General features: G+C 27.9%; 1 protein-coding gene across 1 annotated transcript; it reads right to left on the bottom strand.

Annotated features, from left to right (window-relative positions):
* Positions 1-5,458: 5,458 nt before the first annotated feature.
* Positions 5,459-12,557, bottom strand: LOC135954108 (sperm receptor for egg jelly-like). Its single transcript, XM_065504177.1, has 4 exons — positions 11,541-12,557; positions 10,640-10,853; positions 5,524-8,381; positions 5,459-5,482 (listed from the first exon to the last, which is right to left on the bottom strand). Exons 1-4 carry the CDS (start codon positions 12,555-12,557, stop codon positions 5,459-5,461), a joined length of 4,113 nt encoding a protein of 1,370 aa, XP_065360249.1.
* Positions 12,558-23,295: the final 10,738 nt, after the last annotated feature.

The raw sequence follows: 23,295 nt of genomic DNA, 5'->3' as shown, positions 1-23,295 counted from the left end.
TTTTCTCCCCTAAAAGTTTCGAATTTCCAAAAAGTACGAAACACCTGTCAGCTTATTTTTTAAATGGAGTAACATGCTATTTTAAGTTTTTTTGTATCTTTATTAGTTTTGAAGATATAAGGTTACCGAATTTACCCGTTTTTACCCTTTTTTACCCCCTAAACGTTCGAATTTCCAAAAATCCCTTCTTATCGGATCGTTTTGGGGAGGGAGGAACCCACAGTTAAAATTTCGTGATTCTAGCTTCAGCCGTTTGGGCTGTGCGATGATGAATCAGTCAGTCAGTCAGTCAGTCAGTAACGTTACTCTTTTATATATATAAGATTAAAGTTAACTATGTTGAATTTTGTGTGTTTACCAACATTTTTAAGCGATTTATGCACGTTAAAGTGATTTTCGGAAGCGGGTCTATATGGGAGCTATGACAAATTATGGACCGATCGTAACAAAATTTGGTGACATGAATTTTGTGTATATAAAACTTATTTGGAGCGGAATTTGTGGAGATACATATATAAATTAAACATTTATGACCGATAAAGTCCAATTTTGGGAGGACATTGGTATGGGGGCTAGGTGAAATAATGGACCGATTTCAGCCAGTTTCAATAGGCTTTGTCCTTGAGCCGAAAAAATAATATGTATCAAATTTCATCGAAATATCTTCAAAATTGCGACCTGTACTCTGCGCACAAGGTTTACATGGACAGCCAGCCAGCCAGCCAACCAGACGGACCATGGTGGTGTAGGGTATAAATATAGACAATGTGGACATCTAATGATAGATGTTTCAAAGTCCATTGCAACGATGTATGTATATAAGGCTATAGTATGTTGGACATATTGGTCAAAATCAGGAAATATATTTTTAACCCGAATTTTTTTCCAAATTTTTTTTTTTTTTAAAATTAAAAAAAAAATTTTGGAAAAAACTTTTTGAAACAAAATTTTTAAAAAAAAAAATTTTAAACAAAATTTTTAAAAATAAAATTTTGGAAAAAAAATCTTAAAAAAAAATTGGATAAAACTTTTTTTAAAAAAAATTTTGAAAAAAAAAAATTATTTTGTTTAAATAAAAATATTTAAAAACAAGTAAGAAAGTATGGTCGGTCAAGCCCGACCATATAATACCCTACACCAAGTAAATGAGTAAAAATATTTTTCTTTTAAAATTTCAATAATTTATATTTTTGAGTGATTTTCGGAAGTGGGCCTTATATGGGGGCTATGACCAATTATGAACCGATCGCCATAAAATTAGGTCGTGTGATTTATGTCTATATTAAAGTTAATTATGTTGAATTTTGTGTGTATACCAACATTTTTAAGCGATTTATGCACGTTAAAGTGATTTTCGGAAGCGGGTCTATATGGGAGCTATGACTAATTATGGACCGATCGTAACAAAATTTGGTGACATGAATTTTGTATATATAGAACTTATTTTGAGCGAAATTTGTGTAGATACATAGATAAATTAAACATTTATGACCGATAAAGTCCAATTTCGAGGGGACATTTGTATGGGGGCTAGGTGAAATAATGGACCGATTTCAGCCAGTTTCAATAGGGTTGGTCCTTGGGCCGAAAAAGTAATATGTACCAAATTTGATCGACATATCTTCAAAATTGCGACCTGTACTCTGCGCACAAGGTTTACATGGACAGCCAGCCAGCCAGCCAACCAGACGGACGGACGGACATCGTTTATTCGACTCAGAAAGTGATTCTAAGTCGATCGGTATACTTTAAGGTGGGTGTTAGACTAATATTTTTGGGCGTTACAAACATCTGCACAAACGCATAATACCCTCCCCACTATGGTGGTGTAGGGTATAACAAGTAAGAGAGCAATATTCGGCTGTGCCGAATCTTATATACCCTTCACCAAATTATACTTTAAAATAAATTTGTTTAAATATTTTTAGGTAAACAAAATTAAATTTTTTTTTAATTGTTTTTCAAAGATTTTTTTGTAATTTTTTAAAAAATTTTTTTTTTTTTTGGAAAAAAATGTATGACAAAAAAAATTTTTTAATAAAAAAAAATTCGGGTTAAAAAATATTTTTCCCGATTTTGACCCATTGTAGGTCCAACTTACTATAGCCTTATCTACATCGTTGCAATGGACTTTGAAATATCTATCATTAGATATCCATATTGTCTATATTAATGACTTAGTAATCCAGATATAGATCAAAAATAGGTAAAAAATCGAGGTTGTCCCGGTTTTTTGCTCATATCTCCGTTATTTATGGACCGATTTTGCTGATTTTAAATAGCAAACTTCTCGCATGTCTGACAGAATTATTGAAGATTTGGATCCCGAAGATATCTGGGGTCTTCAGAAAATTGATTTCAACAGACAGACAGACGGACATGGCTTAATCGACTCCGCTATCTATAAGGATCCAGAATATATATACTTTATAGGGTCAGAAATGAAAAATGTAGAAATTACAAACGGAATGACAAACTTATATATACCCTTCTCACGAAGGTGAAGGATATAAAAAAATATTTTTAAGTATAATTTGGTGATAAGATTCGGCACAGACGAATATACTTACTTGTTTTTCGATATGATAGCTCATTCGATCAGGAATGCAGTAATTCGGCCCAAATACTACAGTATGTATCAATCATGTATTGAAGTTATTTGGGGGCTTCGGAATGTTGATTTCAAAAGAAAGACAGACAATATCGACTCTACTGTCTATAACGATCCAGAGTATATATAGTTCATTCCATAAGAGAACGCCCAAAAATGGCATTTTAACCTGTGGTCTTTCAATTTACATAATATGTTTCCTCACAAATATCCATGGAGCCGCCAGCCGATATCACAATTCAAACTCTGTTTAAACCATTTATATCCATTAGACGTTCCCAAAAATATAGTCATTTAATGTCAAATACTTCTGTGTTTTTTTAAGGTTTTTAAAAAGTGAAAAATCGAAATAAAATAGCGAGTTCTTGTAATTTTCTGGGACTTAATATGGAATTTAGCTGACGTGAGGAAAAAATATTGTAAACCTTAAAGCAATTTTGTGGCGATCTATCCTGGAATTGACGATACATGAGTGGGTCAAAAAGTCACAGACTTTCCCGCCTCTTAACTGAAAGGACAACACTGCTACTGTCAGCAGGCATCTATCAGTTGACTCCTCTCAAAATTTGAACAAGCTGCATCATTTAGTTTGTGTTTGACAGCCATTTACAGCAGACTACTTTGTGACTTGAGGAGAAAACAGAAAAAAGTGAATTTCGTCTGCACATTAAGATTTTTTAAAGGCTTTTTAAACCACTACACAATTTTGATGTATTGTGGTTCCAGTAGTACAAATATGGTCCAAATTTTAAATTCTATGGAGAAGTTTTTTTAAACTTTTTTTTTTTCTAAAATTGCGAAATTCTGCACATAATTTATAATAACTCAAAAATGGTTGGTCCGACATTACTGAAATAAACTTGGAAGAGTTCATATTTACATAACCTTTAATCTGTTTATATATTGAGTTTTAATCGCCTCAGTAGTTTCGAAGTTATAATAACAAATTGTAGCAAAAAATATATTTTTTACGTGAAAATAGCTAATTTTTTTGTTTTAAAAAACTCATTCAAAATCGAAATTTTCACATAAAAAAATATTTTCAAAATTCAATCAAACGAAAGTAGATTATTAACTACTCAATTTTATGCATATCGAATAAAAAATGTAAAATTTTGTGAAAATGAGCGAATTCACTTAATTGTGAATAAATTCGAAAAGAATTAACCGATTTTTATGATCGATATCTCATTTTGTTGCTATTATACGTGGGTTTGTGATAAGGTAAGAAACCTGAACAATTTCTAACGTTTTCGATTTTTGATGATTTTTTTAAAACAAAAATAATAGTTTTTTTTTCACATAAAAAATATATTTTTTGCTTCAATTTGTTATTATAACTTCGAAACTAGTGAGCCGATTGAAAAGCAATACAGATGTGAAAATTTGTACATAGCATGGGGTAAATGCTTTCAAAATTCAATCAATCGAAAGAAAAACATTAACAACTCAATTTTATGTACATATGTATATCAAACAAAAAATAAAATTTTGTGAACATGAGCGAATTCACTTAATTGTGAATAAATTCGAAAAGAATTCATCGATTTTTATGATCGATATCTCATTTTGTTTCTATTACATGTGGCTTTGCGAAGAAGCAATAAATCTGAACAATTACTGCCGTTTTCGATTTTTCATGATTTTTTTAAAAGAAAACAAGTAAGAGAGCTATATTCGGCTGTGCCGAATCTTATATACCCTTCACCAAATTATTCTTAAAAATATTTTTATTTAAACAAAATCAATTTTTTTTTGTTTTAAAATTTTTTTCCAAATTGTTTTTTAATTTTTTTTAAAAAAAGTTTTTTCAAATTTTTTTTTTTTAAATTTCTTTAATTAATTTTTTTGGAAAAAGAATTTATGACAAAAAAAAAAATTGTTGATGAAAAAAAAATTCGGGTTAAAAAATATTTTTGTCCGATTTTGCCCCATTGTAGGTCCAACTTACTATGGTCTTATATACGTCCTTGCAAAGGTCTTTGAAATATCTATCATTAGATATCCATATTGTCTATATTAATGACTTTGTAATCCAGATATAGGTCAAAAATAGGTCAAAAATCGAGGTTGTCCTAGTTTTTTCCTTATATCTCAGCCATTTGTGGACCGATTTTCTCGATTTTAAATAGCGACCGAGCCGGAAGAATTTCGGAGATATTGATGTATCATTCGTGTATGTAAGTTATTTGGGGGCGACAGAAAGTTGATTTCAACCCACAGACGGACAGATATCCAGATATGGGTCAAAAATAGGTCAAAAATCGAGGTTGTCCTGATTTTTTCCTTATATCTCAGCCATTTGTGGACCCATTTTCTCGATTTTAAATAGCAACCGAGCCGGAAGAATTTCGGAGATATTGATGTATCATTCGTGTATGTAAGTTATTTGGGGCGACATAAAGTTGATTTCAACACACAGACGGACAGACGGACATGGCTATATCGACTCCGCTATCTATAACGATTCAGAATATATATACTTTGTAGGGTCGCAAATGAAAAATGTAGAAATTACAAACGGAATGACAAACTTATATATACCCTATAATTATACCATTTATGTAGCATGTTGCTTCAAATACTATGAGACCTTTTTTGCTGTTGACATGTGTTATTTATTAATGCGAGAATTAGTCCCCCGGAACATTCGCATACGAGTAATATCCAATCTAAAGCTTTTGTTGTGAGGAAATTCAATTTGATGCTAGAGTTGTCAGCATAAATCATTCACTAAAGATATCTGAAAGATTATTTAAAATAAATGTACCAACATATTTACTTTAAAATATTTAATTTTTATTTCATACAAATTTCTTAGATATTCCTCTAGGTTTTACATGAATTTTATAAAGCAACTTTATACCACCACTAAATATTAAATGAATAACAAAATTCAGTAAATAACAAACAATAGCTAACAAAAATAATTCGAAAATATTAAAATTCAAATAATTGTATAGAACACGTTCCTCTTCATAGGTTTCCAAAGAAGTGCAACCGAAATAACTGGCCATTAAGCCCACCGAAGCCATTAGCTTACTTAGCCATATACAGCATCGCTCCAAACGATTTAAATCCTTATATTGCCAGCAGCCCCATAATGGTTGAAATTGATACCAATTTATATAGATTTTACATAAATTTTCATGAAATATTTCTTTAAAATGTTTAGCTTTTAGTTTAGAGCTAATTATTTCTATGGGTTGTTGAGAGATCCATTGATCGATGAGAAAGTTTTGTTTTTGAAGGGTTTTTAAATTAATTATTAGGATTTTATGGCAAAACCAAGAGGGATATCTGCCTGAAAGATCATTGGAAATGGTTAGTTTAAGGGGTATTTGAATCTCTTGAGAGCTAAGTAAAAATTTACACATGGAGTTTCTTTGTAGGAAAGGTTTATCGGGATTTTGATAAATGTTTAAGGAAAAGGGCCCTTTTTGGGAAATGAATCTTAGTGATATATTGGCTGAGGTAGAGGCATTACAATGGGATCCCGTAAAAATCTGTACTAAAATATCTTTGTTAAGAAGTGGGTCAGAATTTATAGGCAAAATTTCGATTTGAGTTTTAAACCGGCAAAAGTTAAGTAATAATATTAAGAAACTTATTATAAATAAGCTAAAGTAGAAACTTAGCATATAGTTATTAATTTGCAATTCATTTAAAAGGTAACGATTGTGCAAGTCCTCTTGCACAGTGGCCGGATAACAACTGCCCGCAAATGTTGAAAAATGATGGCAAAAACAAGTTAATTTGGTATTATTATGAATTTCCAATTTAGGTTTACAACCTTGGGAGGACCATTGAGGTGGTTTAAGAGAAAACTCCCAATATAAACATTCTCTTATTTCGGTATAAAATAAAAATGTAACGTTTAAGTCCAGGCTTTCCATTAATATAGCTAAAAAGGCTTGAGATGTTTTATTCAAAGGATTGATAAAAATAAAGGACTGAGGATCTTTTAAAGCTTTTACTTTTAAGCCAGTTTTGATAACCTTATAACTAGAAGCTGGTTTTTCGATTTGTGTTAAAAACCTCAAGGGTTTTATGGTTTCTAGGAATGTTAGAATTAACACTGCATTTGCCGGCAGTTCCATGCTATATAAAGGCATGTGAAAAGAGTTTTTAATAATCCCTGTCATCACTGTCTTGTGGTTAATCATTTCAGACTTTAATTTCAATTGAAATTCAAAAGGTTGTTTTAAATATTTCAAAGTTCTGGTAGATTTTCTACTTAAGGCTGAGATTAAAACTACCTCAGTGTTTAAGGGTTTTTCACTGGGATACCACCAAAAGGGATTTGAGTTTAAAGAAGCAACTTGCAGCAATATTTCCTGATCACCCAAGTTTTTTTGCAAATCTCTTATACAGACCTCATTTAATGTAACTTTAATTGCATTATTATTCAAATTAATTTCCTGTTGCGTGTTATTTTCAAAACTAAACATTTCTATAAATAAATTGTTTTCCTGTATAGAGAAAACATCTTCCCAGGGAGCATACAACTCTTTAGCTCCCAGTAGCATAAAATTAAAACATTGTAGTAAAGTCTTGGAGCAATCCAGCCAATTGTTCAATTGCTGTGCTATATTAATATCAAAATCGGGTAGATCTGCATAGATTTCCTTTAAAGGATTTAAAGATGAAATTGTTGGAGTTTTTACAGTTTGATCTGCTGGTATATTTTCCCATAACCAAGAAAAGTTTTGCATAATTTGCAATAATTCCTGGCTGCTCTTTTCATAATTTAGCCTTTTAAAAGATTTAATTTCCTGATCTCTATTAACTCTCTTGAAACCTTGTTGTAATTTAATTAAAAATTTATTAAAAATATAAGCTTTTTCACCCGACAAAGGCAAATTGTTTTGAACGAAATTGTTTGCTATTTCCAGAAATTGTTCCACTTGCAACAAAGTTTTAAGCTCAAAATGTTTCAATTCTTCTAAAATAACCGCCATATCTTCTATAGTTTTTACAAACTTTGTTATTGACTTTAATAAAATTATGGCCGTAAGAATATCTCCTTTTAAAACAAGATTTTTTAAACCTGTTTCCTTTTCTGTTATAAGTTCTTTTAAATCTTTTGCCTCTTTTACCTCTTTTAGCTCCTCAACCTTGACTTTTACATTATTCTCTATACAAGCCTGGAATTGATCACAGATTTTTATTAAAACTAATTTACATTGAGGCAACTTTGTAAAAATTTCCCCTTCATTAGTTCTCTGCAAGGGAAATCCATTTTCTAATGAATATTCATAACTTAAAGGCTTGTCGTTATCCTTAAAATGTTCACATTTTATATGGAAATTTGTAATAAAAGCCTCTCCTGCCTTGGGATGTATCAAACAAGAACCATTATGGGGTGGTAAATTTACTTTAAAAATTTGTACAGCTCTACCAGTTATAGCTCCATCTAAAACCAATACCTGTATTACTAGAACTATATCTATTTCCTTGATTCTATAAATTAAATTCTGTGTATTTCCTATAACTTGCTCTTCTCGAGTCCATTTAAACAAGGCCTCTTTCGAAAATTGTATGTTTTGAGTAACTGCTTTCAAGTGCATTATATCTCCTTGTACAAATTCATTACGCTCACAATTTCTTAGACATTTCATAGCTATACTGAGCTGGTTATTTTCCATTATCTTTACTAGTTGATGCGTTTGATCCATTACAAGTTTATTGATTTTGGAGTTTAGGGACAGCGTGAAATTGTAGGTGTTGTGGACTTTGAGATTTCCGGATTTTATTTTAAAAATTGAAGCTGTAAAGATAATGTTTCCGGGATATTATTCCCGAGTAAGTTCTATAATACAAGGCAACAAAATCGCAAACATTTTAAAGGCTTTTTAAACCACGACACAATTTTGAGGTATTGTGGGTCCAGTAGTACAAATATGGTCCAAATTTTAAATTCTTGAACAAAGGGTTACCGATGTTATTCAAATAAACATCATTGGATACCGACTACTATATACATTTCATGTCGAAGGAATCATTCGAATCGAAATAAGAACATTAACTACTCAATTTTATGTAAATCAAACAAAAAACTAAAATTTTATGAAAATGAGCGAATTCACTTAACGGTGAATAAATTCGAAAATAATCAATCGATTTTTATGATCGATATCTCATTTTGTTCCTATTACATGTGGCTTTGCGATAATGCACTAAATCTGGACAATTTCTTCCATTTTCGATTTTTCATGATTTTTTTTAAAAAAAAAAATTTGCTGTTTTCATGTTAAAAATATAATTTTTTGCTTCAATTTGTTATTATAACTCCGAAACTACTGAGCCGATTGAAACGCAATATATACGTGAAAATTTACAAATACTATGGAGGAAATGTTTTCAAAATTCAATCAATCGAAATAAGAACATTAACTACTAAATTTTTTGTATATGAAACAAAAAAATAAAATTTTGTGAAAATGAGCGAATTCACTAAATTGTTAATAAATTCGAAAAGAATCCATCGATTTTTATGGTCGACATAACATTTCGTTTCTATTAGATGTGGCTTTAAGATAAAGCAATAAATCTGTCCAATTTTTGGGGTTTTCGATTTTTCATGATTTTTTTAAAACAAAAAATTTGTAATTTCCACATAAAAGATATATTTTTTGCTTCAATTTGTTGTTATAACTCCGAAACTACTGAGCCGATTGAAACGCAATATATATGTGAAAATTTACAAATAGCATGGGAAAAATGTTTTCAAAATTCAATCAATCGAAAGAAGAACATTAACTACTAAATTTTATGTATATGAAACAAAAAAATTAAAATTTTGTGAAAATGAGCGAATTCACTAAATTGTGAATAAATTCGAAAAGAATCAATAGTTTTTTATGGTCGACATATCATTTCTTTTCTATTACATGTGGCTTTAAGATAAAGCAATAAATCTGTCCAATTTTTGGGGTTTTCGATTTTTCATGATTTTTTTAAAACAACAAATTTTGAATTTCCACATAAAAAATATATTTTTTTGCTTCAATTTGTTATTATAACTCCAAAACTATTGAGCCGATTGAAACACAATATATACGTGAACATTTACAAATAGCATGGGGAAAATGTTTTCAAAATTCAATCAATCGAAAGAAGAACATTAACTACTAAATTTTATGTATATGAAACAAAAAACTAAAATTTTGTGAAAATGAGCGAATTCACTTAATTGTGAATAAATTCGAAAAGAATCAATCGATTTTTATGATCGATATATCATTTCTTTCCTATTAAATTTGGCTTTGCGACAATGAAATAAATCTGTCCAATTTTTGCGGTTTTCGATTTTTCATGATTTTTTTAAAACAAAATTTTTTTAATTTCCACATAAAAAATATATTTTTTGCTTCAATTTGTTATTATAACTCCGAAACTATTGAGCCGATTGAAACGCAATATATACGTGAAAATTTACAAATACCATGGAGGAAATGTTTTCAAAATTCAATCAATCGAAACAAGAACATTAACTACTAAACAAACAAAAAACTTAAATTTTGTGAAAATGAGCGAATTCACTTAATTGTGAATAAATTCGAAAATAATCTATAGCTTTTTATGGTCGACATATCATTTATTTCCTATTACATGTGGCTTTAAGATAAAGCAATAAATTTGAAAAATTTTTGCGGTTTTCGATTTTTCATGATTTTTTGAAAACAAACAAATTTTTAATTTCCACATAAAAAATATATTTTTTGCTTCAATTTGTTATTATAACTGCGAAACTACTGAGCCGATTGAAACGCAATATATAAGCGGACTAAAGGTTATGTAAATCTCAACTTTTCTAAGTTTATTTGAATAATATTAGACTAAACCTTTTTGAGTTATCATTAATTATGTGGACGAATGTCTAACAAAATTTAAAATTTCACTTAAAATATTTAAAAATAAATATCTCCATAGAATTAAAAATTTTACCATTTTTGTAATTAGGCTATTAGCTGTTGACCTGTGTAATATTTTATTACATATTTTATAAAATAGTTTGAAACTTACATGAACTTATATTCTTTTTACAATAAGAAGCATTTGGATCATCTTCTGAAACACAATTCCATGTATAGAACAGGTCTTGCAAATCACTTGGATTTAAAGCAAAATCTCGACTATTTGTAGCATCTAAACTTAGGTCTTGCTGAACACCAATTTCTCTATAATTTCCTCCTTTTATAATGGCAGACACTGGTTTTGGTAAAACTAAAATAAAACACTAAAAAATAATAATTATTTTATATATTTTAGAACAATCAAGTAAGAGAGCTATATTCGGCAGTGCCGAATTTTATATACCCATCACCAAATTACACTTTAAAATATTTTTTGGTAAAGAAAATTAAAAAAAATATTCGATTTTTTCCAAATTTTTTTTTTCGAAAATGGTTTTAAATTTTTTAGTAAAAAAAAAACTTTTGTGAAAAAAAAATTCGGGTTAAAAAACTATTTTTCCCGATTTTGACCCATTGTAGGTCCAACTATGCCTTATATACATTGTTGCAATGGACTTTGAAATATCAATCATTAGATGTCCATATTGTCTATATTAATGACTTGGAAATCAATATAGATCAAAAATCGAGGTTGTCCCGGTTTTATTTCTTAAATAGCAGCCATTTCTGGGCCGATTTTCTTGATTTTAAATAAGAACCGAGCCGGCAGAATTTCCGATATATTCATGTATCAATCATGTTTGTAAGTTATTTGGGGACTACGGAAAGTTGATTTGAACATGCAGATGGAAAGAAGAACATGACTATATCGACTTCGCTATCTATAACGATCCAGAATATATATAATTTGTTGGGTCGCGAATGAAAAATGTGGAAATTACAAACGGAATAATATAACCTTGCCTCTCCTGGTGAAGGATATAAAAAAGTATCAATCAATTTAAACGCACTCTTGTTTGGGTTTCCCTCCTATTGCCAGCATATTCCTCCACCATTCTAACCACTAAACTATAAGAGGACATAACCTCACCATGATAATTAAACCATAATTTATAGGGACGAATCTTCAATATTAGATCATGCGAAGAGCCAAAATCATGCAGTTTCACAGATCCAATGCTATTATAAACACTCCATTGGTAAGTAATATAAGAATTTTTGAAGCAACGTTTTTTCAAAACCAATTCAAAATTATTATAACTGGCTATATCCACCATTAAAGGCTCCAAAGTATTTGAACCATAAATAAATTTCAACTGAGGAACACATTCTGCCTGGCGTTGTGAAATCAAAACATCAAACTGATGTTGATAGAGAAATTGTGCAGCTGTCTCCGTGTCATAACAACGCAAGGTTAATAGCAATTGGCCCAAATCCCAAAATGTTTCAGAGGCTATATAATAATAACCTTTCAAATAAGGCAAATCTTGATAATATCTTATTTGTAAACTTTTTATAATTTCAGGCAAATCTTTACTATATAACCATTTATTTGTTTGTTGAGGCTTGGTTTCAAAACTATCTATAGCATAATTATCAGCTACAAACTCCAAAGAAAATGGCTTTTCACCTAAAGTTTCCACTATAATAAGAAATTTCTGTTTTTCACCATAGAAACCATAATGATTGAAATACAGCAACATTTTTTCAAAACCATTGTCAACTTCTAAATCACACCATAGGCCACCAAAACCAGCATTACAATCTTCACATATAAATTGACCCACTACCGTTTTACATTTACCACCATTTTTGCAGGGATTTTCAGTTTCACATAGATTTATGGCTTCCAGGCATTTTGGTCCTTTGAAATATTTTGAGCCAATGCAGGAGCATAACTTTTCGTTTTTCTCATTTAGAGTACATTGACCCTCATGATTGCATTCGCTAAAGTCACAGATTTTTAAGGCTTGAATGGGTGCTGATATTTTAAGGAGTGTGAGGGAAATTATTAATATTTTAAACATTTTGAAAGTGACAAAATAACTAAAATTAAATATTTTTATGCCCTTCGCCATAGACAACAACTAGATAGGTAACTGAGAGCCAAAAACCTAATTCATGAGAATGTATTGCATGTATTTTGTTATTTATCACCCGTATGTGTGAAAAGAGAGCAATTTTTCCATATATATTACCCTTCGCCATGAGTGGCAAGGGTATATATAGTTTGTCATTCCGTTTGTAATTTCTACATTTTTCATTTGCGACCCCACAAAGTATATATTTTCTGGATCGTTATAGATAGTGGAGTCGATATAGCCATGTTCTTCTGTCCATCTGTATGTTGAAATCAACTTTCCGTAGCCCCCAAATAACTTGCAAACATGATTCATACATCAATATATCGGGAATTTCGGCCCACAAATGGCTTAGATATAAGTATATAACCGGGACAACCTCGATTTTTGACCTATATCTGGATTTCCAAGTCATTAATATAGACAATATGGACATCTAATGATTGATATTTCAAAGTCCATTGCAACAATGTATATAAGGCATAGTTGGACCTACAATGGATCAAAATCGGGAAAAATAGTTTTTTAACCCGAATTTTTTTTTCACAAAAGTTTTTTTTTTACTAAAAAATTTAAAACCAATTTCGAAAAAAAAAATTTGGGAGAAAAATCGAATTTTTTTTTTTTTAATTTTCTTTACCAAAAAATATTTTAAAGTGTAATTTGGTGATGGGTATATAAAATTCGGCACTGCCTAATATAGCTCTCTTACGTGATTGTTCTAAAATATATAAAATAATTATTGTTTTTTAGTGTTTTATTTTAGTTTTACCAAAACCAGTGTCTGCCATTATAAAAGGAGGAAATTATAGAGAAATTGGCGTTCAGCAAGACCTAACTTTAGATGCTACAAATAGTCGAGATTTTGCTTTAGATCCAAGTGATTTGCAAGACCTATTCTATACATGGGATTGTGTTTCAGAAGACGACCCAAATACTTCTTATTGTAAAAAGAATATAAGTTCATGTAAGTTTCAAAATATTTTATAAAATATGTAAACAAAAGGCTTGAATAACCACTATATAGATTTGATGCACCATAGCTACCTAAGCACAAAAATGGTAAAAATTTTCAATTCTATGGAGAGATTTATTTTTAAATTTTTTAATTAAAATTATAAATTTTGCTAGACGTTTCTCCACATAATTAATGATAACTCAAAAAGGTTTAGTCTAATATTATTCATATAAACTTAGAAAAGAGACTTGAGATTTACATAACCTTTAGTCCTTTATAAATTGCGTTTAAATCGGCTTAGTAGTTTCGGAGTTATAATAACAAATTGAAGCAAAAAATATATTTTTTATGTGGATATTAAAAATTTTTTGTTTTCAAAAAATCATGAAAAATCGAAAACCGCAAAAATTGCACAGATTTATTGCTTCATCTTAAAGCCACATGTAATAGGAAAGAAATGATATGGCGATCATAAATATCGATAGATTATTTTCGAAATTATTCACAATTAAGTGAATTCGTAAAATTTTAGTTTTTTGTTTCATATACATAAAATTTAGTAGTTAATATTCTTCTTTCGATTGATTGAATTTTAAAACACATTTTTCCCATGCTATTTGTAAATTTTCACGTAGTTATATTAATAAAATGAAGCAAACAATATATTTTTTATGTGAAAACGGCAATTTTTTTCTTTTAAAAAAATCATGAAAAATCGAAAACGGCAGAAATTGATCAGATTTATTACATTATCGCAAAGCCATCTATTTTTCAGTTTTGAATTTTAAACAAAGGAAGTAAAAACCTGTAACACAACAGCGAAAAATAAATAAGACAAAATTTGTTTTTGATAAAGTCAAAATATGCTATTAAACAGTAAAATATGCTCTAAAAACCCAAAAATATGCCATAAATATGCTCTTAAAACAAATATATGCAAAAATATGCATTTAAGGGTAAAATATGTAAAAATATGCACTAAAAAATCGATGCCAAAATTCTTAAATAGTTCTGAAACGTGTAAATATAAACCCTAGAGCTTATGTTATATTTTTCTTGGGTTTCATCGAAATCGGCCCAAAAATAAATAATATTTCTATATCTTTGAATTAGAAATTCCAAATATTGAAAAATTTGACCTTTGACCTTCACGATTTAAGGTTTAACGTTTTCCAATTTCAGTAAAACTTTCAGAGTATATTTAGAATTATCTATACTATAATATTCTGAATAGGTTTTACTTAAAATTCATAAGAGTAAGGAAATAGAGCTCATTCGCCAAAAAATTACCAAGTAATTGGTTTTTCTCGAAAATTTTCAAATTTAAATCACATTTTTATTCCCTATTATATTCTCAATAAACTCCAATGAGATGATCAAAAAATTCTGAAATTCGTTTAACAAAGTTTTTAAAAATTTGAAAATGGAGTTTTGAAACTGCCGTTAAAAAAATTTTATTTTTTTGGTCATACCTGCGAATAGGTTAACGGTATCCTACTAAGACAAAAACTCATATACAAGTAAATATGGATATATTTTAAGTAAAAATGAGCTTTTATTTTAATATTTATCAAAATATGTTAATTTTGTTCCTACATTTCTTGTTCTATTTGCCTGAGACACGTTAATGGCCTGGCGATTTTTGAATAACTTTAACAGTTTTTGACCAATTTCTGTTTTTTATGTCCCATTAGAACGACAATTACGTACACATTTCAATTCTTTTAAATTAAATTGCAAAGGTATTTTTTTAATGGCAACATTTTTACAAAAACTGAAAATGCATCTCAAAACTTCAGAGGGCTTGCGGCACGTCTTAACCCCAACCGATTTACCTAAAATTTTTTCGGGATGATTTTTTTACTAATGTTCACCAAACTAGGGGGTGAGAATGGCCAAAATCCAACTTTCGTTTATTAAGGGCCACCCTAGTGGAGACATTAATGTCTAATTATAAATTATTTTTGTACATATTAATTTTTTAAATTTTTTCCAATATTTTTATTGACTCATCCTTTTTGTTATGACTATTTATTAATAATTTCAAACATATTTTATAGCTCATTAAGCTTAAAATTTATTAAATTTGTTAAAATTAATGAATTTTTAACAAATTTCTGAAAAATTATCGTATTTTATCATAATTAATTTATAAAAAATGTTGTGGTTTTACTTCAAAATTCATAAAAGCTATTCACCCCTTCAAATGGCGCGTGCTTTATGTTTCGTTGTTGAATTTTTTATTTCGATTTTTTTTTGTTTCAGCTGGGGTTTTGATTGCAAAGACCCCAGCAAAATTTATGTTGAGATGCAAAAAAAATCAAAAAAAGAAAAAAAACGCACACATTTTACAGATTCATTAATTTACGACAATTTAAATGCCTTTAGGAATTTCTGTTTAAACATTGTTGATTTGGAGGATTTTATATGTTTGAGTGTCTGTCGGTCTGTCTGTCCAATGCTGGCAATTTGACTGGCCATTGGCCACCTCTTAATTCTCTTTCTACTCTCTGTTCAGTTTTTTTTATTTTAAGCTTAATGATGATCATAAATGTGTGTATTTAATTTACACCTGAAAACTGAATTCGAAATATCATGTTCGTTTGTAGTATTTTGTGTTTTTATTGGTTTTCTTATTCTATTTGTATGGAAATGTTCAGGTAAGTATGAGTTTATTTTGCCAGCAGAGTTATGAAGGAATAAAATCAAGAATTTTGAGAGAATTAATTTTGTCAATTTCATTTCCAAATTTTGAATTATTCATCTGAAAATAGTTCAAAAAGAAAAACAGAAAACTAAAGAAAAATTTTCGGTTTTCGGCTAATGTCCACCGGCTTCAGTTAAAACTGAACACGAAACTCTAATTTTAAGCAGCTTGAATATTTTATTAAATATGAAATCATACTTTGCATTACCTGCTAGCTGTTTATTTAATACCCCTGACATTGACTTTATAACTTTTTTTTAAAGCTTGGGATTCTGTTTTTTTTTTGCTGTTTGGTTTAAAGCGTCATATTAAATTATGTGCTACATTAATGAACCTTTAACCACTTTTCTTCCTTAAAATAAAAAATGAACGAATAAAAACAAAAAGCCAAAATCTTGAAACTCTCCACCACGAGTGATATAAAGCGCTATAAAAATCTTGTCATAAATTAGCATTGATATTTTGAATTTTTTTTTCGCCATTTGTCTCTTGTACGAGAAGTATTTTGTTTGGTTTTTGGCTTGTGATTTTTGCATGTTTCAATAACATTTGTTTCTTTTTGGGGGATTTTTATATGGTTTTCATTTTCGTTTGAAAAATGAAAGTTTTGCATTTGTTAAACTCAGCTTACGTGTTTATTTTATGTTTTGTTTATAATTACAATTTTTTTAGCATGTGTCATCCACATAAATTCAATGTCAAAATCAAAAAGATACATATTGCACACATAAATGTATCTGGTATTGTGTTTCTTTGGGTTTTAATTTTGTTTTTATTTCGTTTATAAAATTCATTAAACTTTAAGCAAATTTTATGCGATCTTAAAAATTAAACAGATTAAGTTTAAATTTGTAGTGTGTAGCTTTAGGAATTAACTAGAAATACATTTTTTAATATTTATTTAGATTTTAATTAGATGCCGGAAGTTTACTTATAGTCATAGATAAATATTGGAAGATTATAATCACATTTTGAACACAAATCAAACAAATACTTAATGTTGTAGTCTAATTAGCTATTTAAACTATAGCTTTGGTTTAACATTAATCCTTCAATAATACGATTTTTATTTTAACTACAATTAGAGTCGGAATGAACCAAATCAATTGTAGTATGGAATGTAAGAAAATCTAAAATCACTAAGCTTTTATATTTTTACAAATTAAGCTTGATCTGGCCTATGCAACCAGTGAAATGCGCACAGGAACTAGCATATCCCCCAACAATAAATTTCAGTGAATTTATTCAAATAATATTTGAGGCCATCAGTGCAAAAGTGGTGTAACCCACAATTTTTGTTGGTTGATGTTCTGGTATTACATACATTATATTGCCAACTTTCAATATTAAGTGGAGTAAGCCACCTTTTGATATTCATAAGCAGATGGAGGTGAAAATTCATTTTTGCGCATAGTATAACAAAGTAATAGAGCAATAGTTTGGGGTTACACCACTTTTGCGCTGATTGGCCCATTTATAATTGGGAAAAGAGCGTGTTGTTTACTAACAAAAAGACTTACTGAAATAAGACTATGTATTAAAGTTATATAAAAGTTAATTTGTGTGAAAAATTTTAGATTTTTTTTTTTTAAAAAGTTTGAGAAAAAAAATTATAAAATGAAAGAAAAACCGTGGGCAACGTGGTGAATATAGCTTTTATTAAAAAAACATATTTTTGTAAATAGTCTTATTGATAATTCAGTTCTAAAATGTGTGAAAAAACATTTTTAGTTTTTTTTTTGTAAAAATCTTTTTGTAAAGAAAACAGATAATTTTTAAAAACAGCTTAAATGTGTATAATGAAAGAGGCTCTTATTATAAAAGCAATTCTTTGTGGAAATAGCTTTAATATTAAAAATATTAGATCCTTCTGTGAGGAAGCTTTTTGGTTCTGAATGAGTCTATTTTTAAAACAGCTTCTATTTATTGATATAGCTTTTATTTTCAAAGTAAAGTTCTGATAAAATTTTTTTTAAGTTCTTTTTTGTGAAAAAGATTGTTTTAAACTTTTTTTGAGAAAATTTTTGAAGAGAAATCTTAAAAAAATATATAAAATATAATTTTGTAATCAAAATTTTTAATAAAATTTTTGAAAGGAAAGCTTTTTTGGATAAAATATTGTGCAAAAATTTAACAAAACTTTATTTGTTGAAACTTTATGGCAAAAAATAATTTTTGAAGCAATGTTTTTTCGTGAAAAATCTTTTATTGTAAAAAAAGCTTTATTAAAAAAAAACTTTTTTATTTAATAAAACTTATTTTTTTTGTGAAAAAGCATTTTTGTAAAACGTTATATTTTCTGAAAAACTTTCTGTTTTCAGAAAAACATTCTGTTGTAAATAAGCATTGTGTTATGAGATTTTTTCTCAAAAATGTATTTATTACAAACACTTTTTAAACATTTAAATTTTATTGTGAGAAACGCTTTTTTGAAAAAAAATTTTGCCAATTAATTTTCTAATAAAATAATGTATGTACTATTACAAAAGTTTTTTGTATTTTTAGAAAAAAATATATGGAAACAACATTTATAGATTTAAAAAATAGTTTTTCTTAAAAAGTTTTTTATTGAAAAAAACTTTTATCGTAAATTTAAAATTTTGTAGATAAAAAAAGTTTTTGAAGTTTGAAAAATGTGGAAAAATAAAACTTTAATTTTTGAGTGTTTTTCATACAAAATTTTGAAAACTGTTTTCCGCAAAGTTGGCTACCGATTCAAAACGGTAAAGAGGTAATGGTAACGATTATTTTACTATTTCGATAACGGTTATTTAGCGGTATTTTGGCTTATGTCGGTAAAAGTAATTTCACCCTGAATTAAATTGGTAATAAAATAAACAAAAATCAAAAATTAATTGGAAAAGTTGGCAATTTTAATATTTTCAATTCTGTAGATTAAAATAAACTCAATTATTACTATGAACAGTTTATATTTACATATATATTTCACAATATTTATAAAAAATCGGTAACGGTAAAATCGGCAGTTATTTCGATAAAGGCTTAGCGGTAACGGTAGTTAAGCTTAAAGTGTATTTTTAGGGTAACGGCAGCTTAGAGGTAACGTTAGCAAACCTAGCTTTCCTGTGAAGCTTTTTTGGAATAATTATATTTTTGCAAAAATTTTTTTTTTAAATGTTTTTTTTGCATTATCTTTTTTCAAAGAAAGGATTTTAAAAGCTAAAAATGTTTAAAGCTTTTGTTACAAAAAAAAAAATAATTATTGTAAAAATATTTATTTATTGAAATATTAAATTATTGTTCTTAAATACGTTTTTTAAAGTATGCGTTTTTTCCAAAACAAAGCTTTAATGCTGAAAAAACTTTTTTTGTAAAGCTTTTTTAGAAAAATTATCAGTTTGCAAAAAGGAGTTAAAAAATGTATTTTATGGAAAAAATCAACTGGTAATATGAAAAAAGATTTTATTGGGAATGTTTTAATATTGTAAAAATGTCGAATTTATTATGAGCAACGCTTTAAATTTTTTGCTTAATGCAAAAAATTTCGATTTTATTGTGAGAAAACTTTTTAACTTTTTTTTTTTAAATTTTTGGAAAAATATTCTCTTCATAAAAAAACTATTTTATGGAAGAAAAAGCTTTTTTAATTATTTTTCTTAGACCAGTTTTTATATAGAATTTTTCTGTAAAGCTTTTATTTTAAAAATATATTTTTGTAATAAAATAATTTCAAAAAAATCTTGTTGCTAAAAAATTTAATTATAAAAATTGTATTATGAAAATATCTTGTTTATTTTGAAAAAAGCTTTATTGAAAAAAATTATTTTTTTTAAAATAAATTTCCTTACAAAATATTATATTAAAAAGCTTTCATTGTAAATTAAAGCTTTTTAAAAAACTTTTTTTTTTGGAAAAATTAATGTTTTTTTTAAAAGTGAATTATAGATAAAAATTGTAATTTAAAAGCTTCAATATAAAATTTTTTGGAAAAATTACTATGTTTTTGTAAAAAGTGAATTAAAAAAAATTATTTGATAGATAAAAATTTAAAAGCTTTATTGAAAAATTGTTTTTTTTTTAACTTTTTTTCTTAAAAAAATTTTTATAGTGAATTAAGCTTTTATATTGCGAAATAAAGCTTTTATAATTATTCTTCGTTATTGAAAAAACTTGTATTGTGAGGAATTGTTTGGAAAGTTTATGTAATAAAGCTTTTAATGTGATAAAAGCTTTTATTGAGAAAATATATTTTTTTTGCAGAAAGCTATTTTTTTTTAATTTGTCGGTAAAAAAAAAATTAAAAGCTTTTATTGTGAAAATAGTTTTTAATGCACAAAAAGCTATTTTTTATTTGTCCAAACTTCAATCGTGATAATCTAGAATTAATAGCCTGTTTCACAATATCGAATGAATTAATTCGTTCGCATACTAAGTTAACGAAAACCGATTCCTTGATATAAATATGAACACATATGAAAGCAAAGTTGATTTTTGTAAATTTAGCTAAACAATTATGAGCTGATTTTTCAAAATTCGAGAAAATAATAGATGATTCCTTAACTTAACAAGGAAATTGGGAATGTTAGTAAGTAACTCATGATTAAATCGATATGCCAATGGAATACGAAACTTTTGCAAACACTTTCCATTTGTCCACTCCAGATAACATTACTTCCCCAACCTCTAGAATATGTAATCCATTGTAATATATTTTCTTAATTCTATAAACTTACTTTTGTTCTTTTCTCCCAGCAGTATTTAAAACATTTGAATTGCAACATTAGCAATGTTTTAGAAATGTTAATTTCATGTTGCACAATGTTTTTACTTTATTCCTTGGCATCGTGTTGTGGTTGTCTTTAACACGTGTTTGAAACAAACACACAAACATATTTGATTATTCCAAAAAAAAAAAAAACAAAAAAACAAAAGGAAACAATGTTGTTACAAATTTGGTTTGTAGTAAATTAAGCCATAAACTAACGCAAAAAGCTCAATGCAATCGGCATAAAGTTGAAAATGCAAAAAAAAAGTGTTCGAAACAAAACTAAATAAAACAAACGAAGGAAAAACATTTGTTAAAACATGTGCGAGTAAAATGTAATTTAGACATAATCATAAACAAAAGACTTGAGCAACCAACTTGAGTGCTTTAGTTTATTCTGTTTTTTATTTTAACTTTTATTGCGATTGCCAAAGCGAATAATGTTGCTGTTTGTTTTATTTACTGTCGTTTTTATTTTAAACAACCGAAAAAGGGATTTTTTTCATTCATTTGTTTCATTACGTTTGTGTTTTTAAAGTTTTTTTTATTCAACTTAAATGATCTAAGTTAACGAGCTTAAACAAGAAGTCCCAGTTAAAATTAGTAAGAGCTGTTAGGAAATGTTTTCAAATCAAAACAGTTGTTTTCATTATTTTCTTTTGGAAGTTTACAGTGGAGAAGGCCAAGCAGAAATTATGAAATGAAGATAAAATTTGAATTTACTTGTTCATATAGAATATTCTTCAATGGGCTCATATCCAAGATATCGACTAATTTTAGGGCAGGATGTGTGAAATTTAGAAATATCTTAAAGATTACAAATAAAACAAGATATTTCTTTAAACTACTTTAGACAAATCCTGCTCCTAATGTTCCACGGTTACATGGTGAATGTAAAAAGAGAATTTTCTGTTTTAAAAGTAAAATTGTGTTTCTATAGACCCCAATAAAATAACACATGTAGAAAACATTCATTATACACAGCTTGATATTCCTTAAATTTGTTGTCTGTTTCATTGTTTTTTTTTGTCTTACTTAAACCACTACCACTCTTGGGGGTTTGAAATTTGGTAAAAATGTTGACTGTTTTTTTTTTTCTGGTTGTTTGTTTAAATAATGGCGCGACAAATGAACATTAGTCATTTGTTTTGTATTTTCTGTATTGTTTTTTGTCTCTTCACAAAACAGCAACATAATGTTCTCGGTATGAAGCCTCTTAAATATCACTAAGCAAAAAAAAAAACCTTAAACAAATCTTTGCTGCAAAAAAAAAAACACAAAATATATGAAACTAAAAGTGTTTCGCAATTAATTTAGTGATTTGTCAAACAAACTTTTCAAAAGCATTTTTTAAAAATATCTCACACACACACGCGCTTTCATGTTAAAGTAAATGTATGAGTGCATTTTTAAATCATAAAAAAAAACAAATTTATTTAAATCCTTTAAATCCCACACACAGTCTTATATTCATGGCACACATACATTATAATGAGACATTATAATAAATAAAGCTTAAAAATTAACAAAATTATTAAGTCTCTCTATATGAAATTAGAAAAAAAAACAAACAGAATTATAAAACTAAGTAAGAAAGTTAAGTGAGGCATAAACGAATGCGTTATAACCTACACCATTCAATTAGGCAGACAACCGACGCACAGTGGAACAAGTGAGTCCCCTACAAAATATTGAATACCCCTATAGGAAACTGTAAAACGATTTCAAATATGCTATTCTTATTACAATCAGATCTATGGTTCAGCAGATATAGCCCTTCAAAGTTTACTGATTTTCAGTGTTCAAAAAAAGACCATATCTTGAGAACTAGCTAACGGATCGTCATTATTTTTGATTCTATTGATAGATATATTTATTTATTATTTTTGTGTTTGTCAAAGTAAATCGATATTTACTAACTATCCATTATTTCAATATTTCTCAACTTTGATAGAAAATAAAAAAAAACTATAAATTTCTATATTTGCCATATTTTTAAAATAAGTTATTGCTTTGCCTAATGCAAAAATGTCCAGCTGCCCGTCCTTGACCCATTTTTTGCTAGAGTTATTTTAAATTTTAACAGTCAAAAACCATTAGATATACATTATTTTGCGGAATATGATCAATATTTTGCAAAAAATTTAAAAATAAATACAAAAAAATTAAAAAAATTTTAAATCTTTTCTGGAATACTTTTAAATCATAAAAGACTTTAAGAGAAATAGGAAAAATCAAATATTTTAAAAAATATTTTATTTTACTTCCCATGAAATTGATTTCAACTTTGCTA

Source organism: Calliphora vicina, chromosome 3 (genome assembly GCF_958450345.1).
Source record: "Calliphora vicina chromosome 3, idCalVici1.1, whole genome shotgun sequence".
Taxonomy (NCBI): Eukaryota; Metazoa; Arthropoda; class Insecta; order Diptera; family Calliphoridae; genus Calliphora; species Calliphora vicina.
This window is presented reverse-complemented; position numbering and strand designations above follow the sequence as displayed.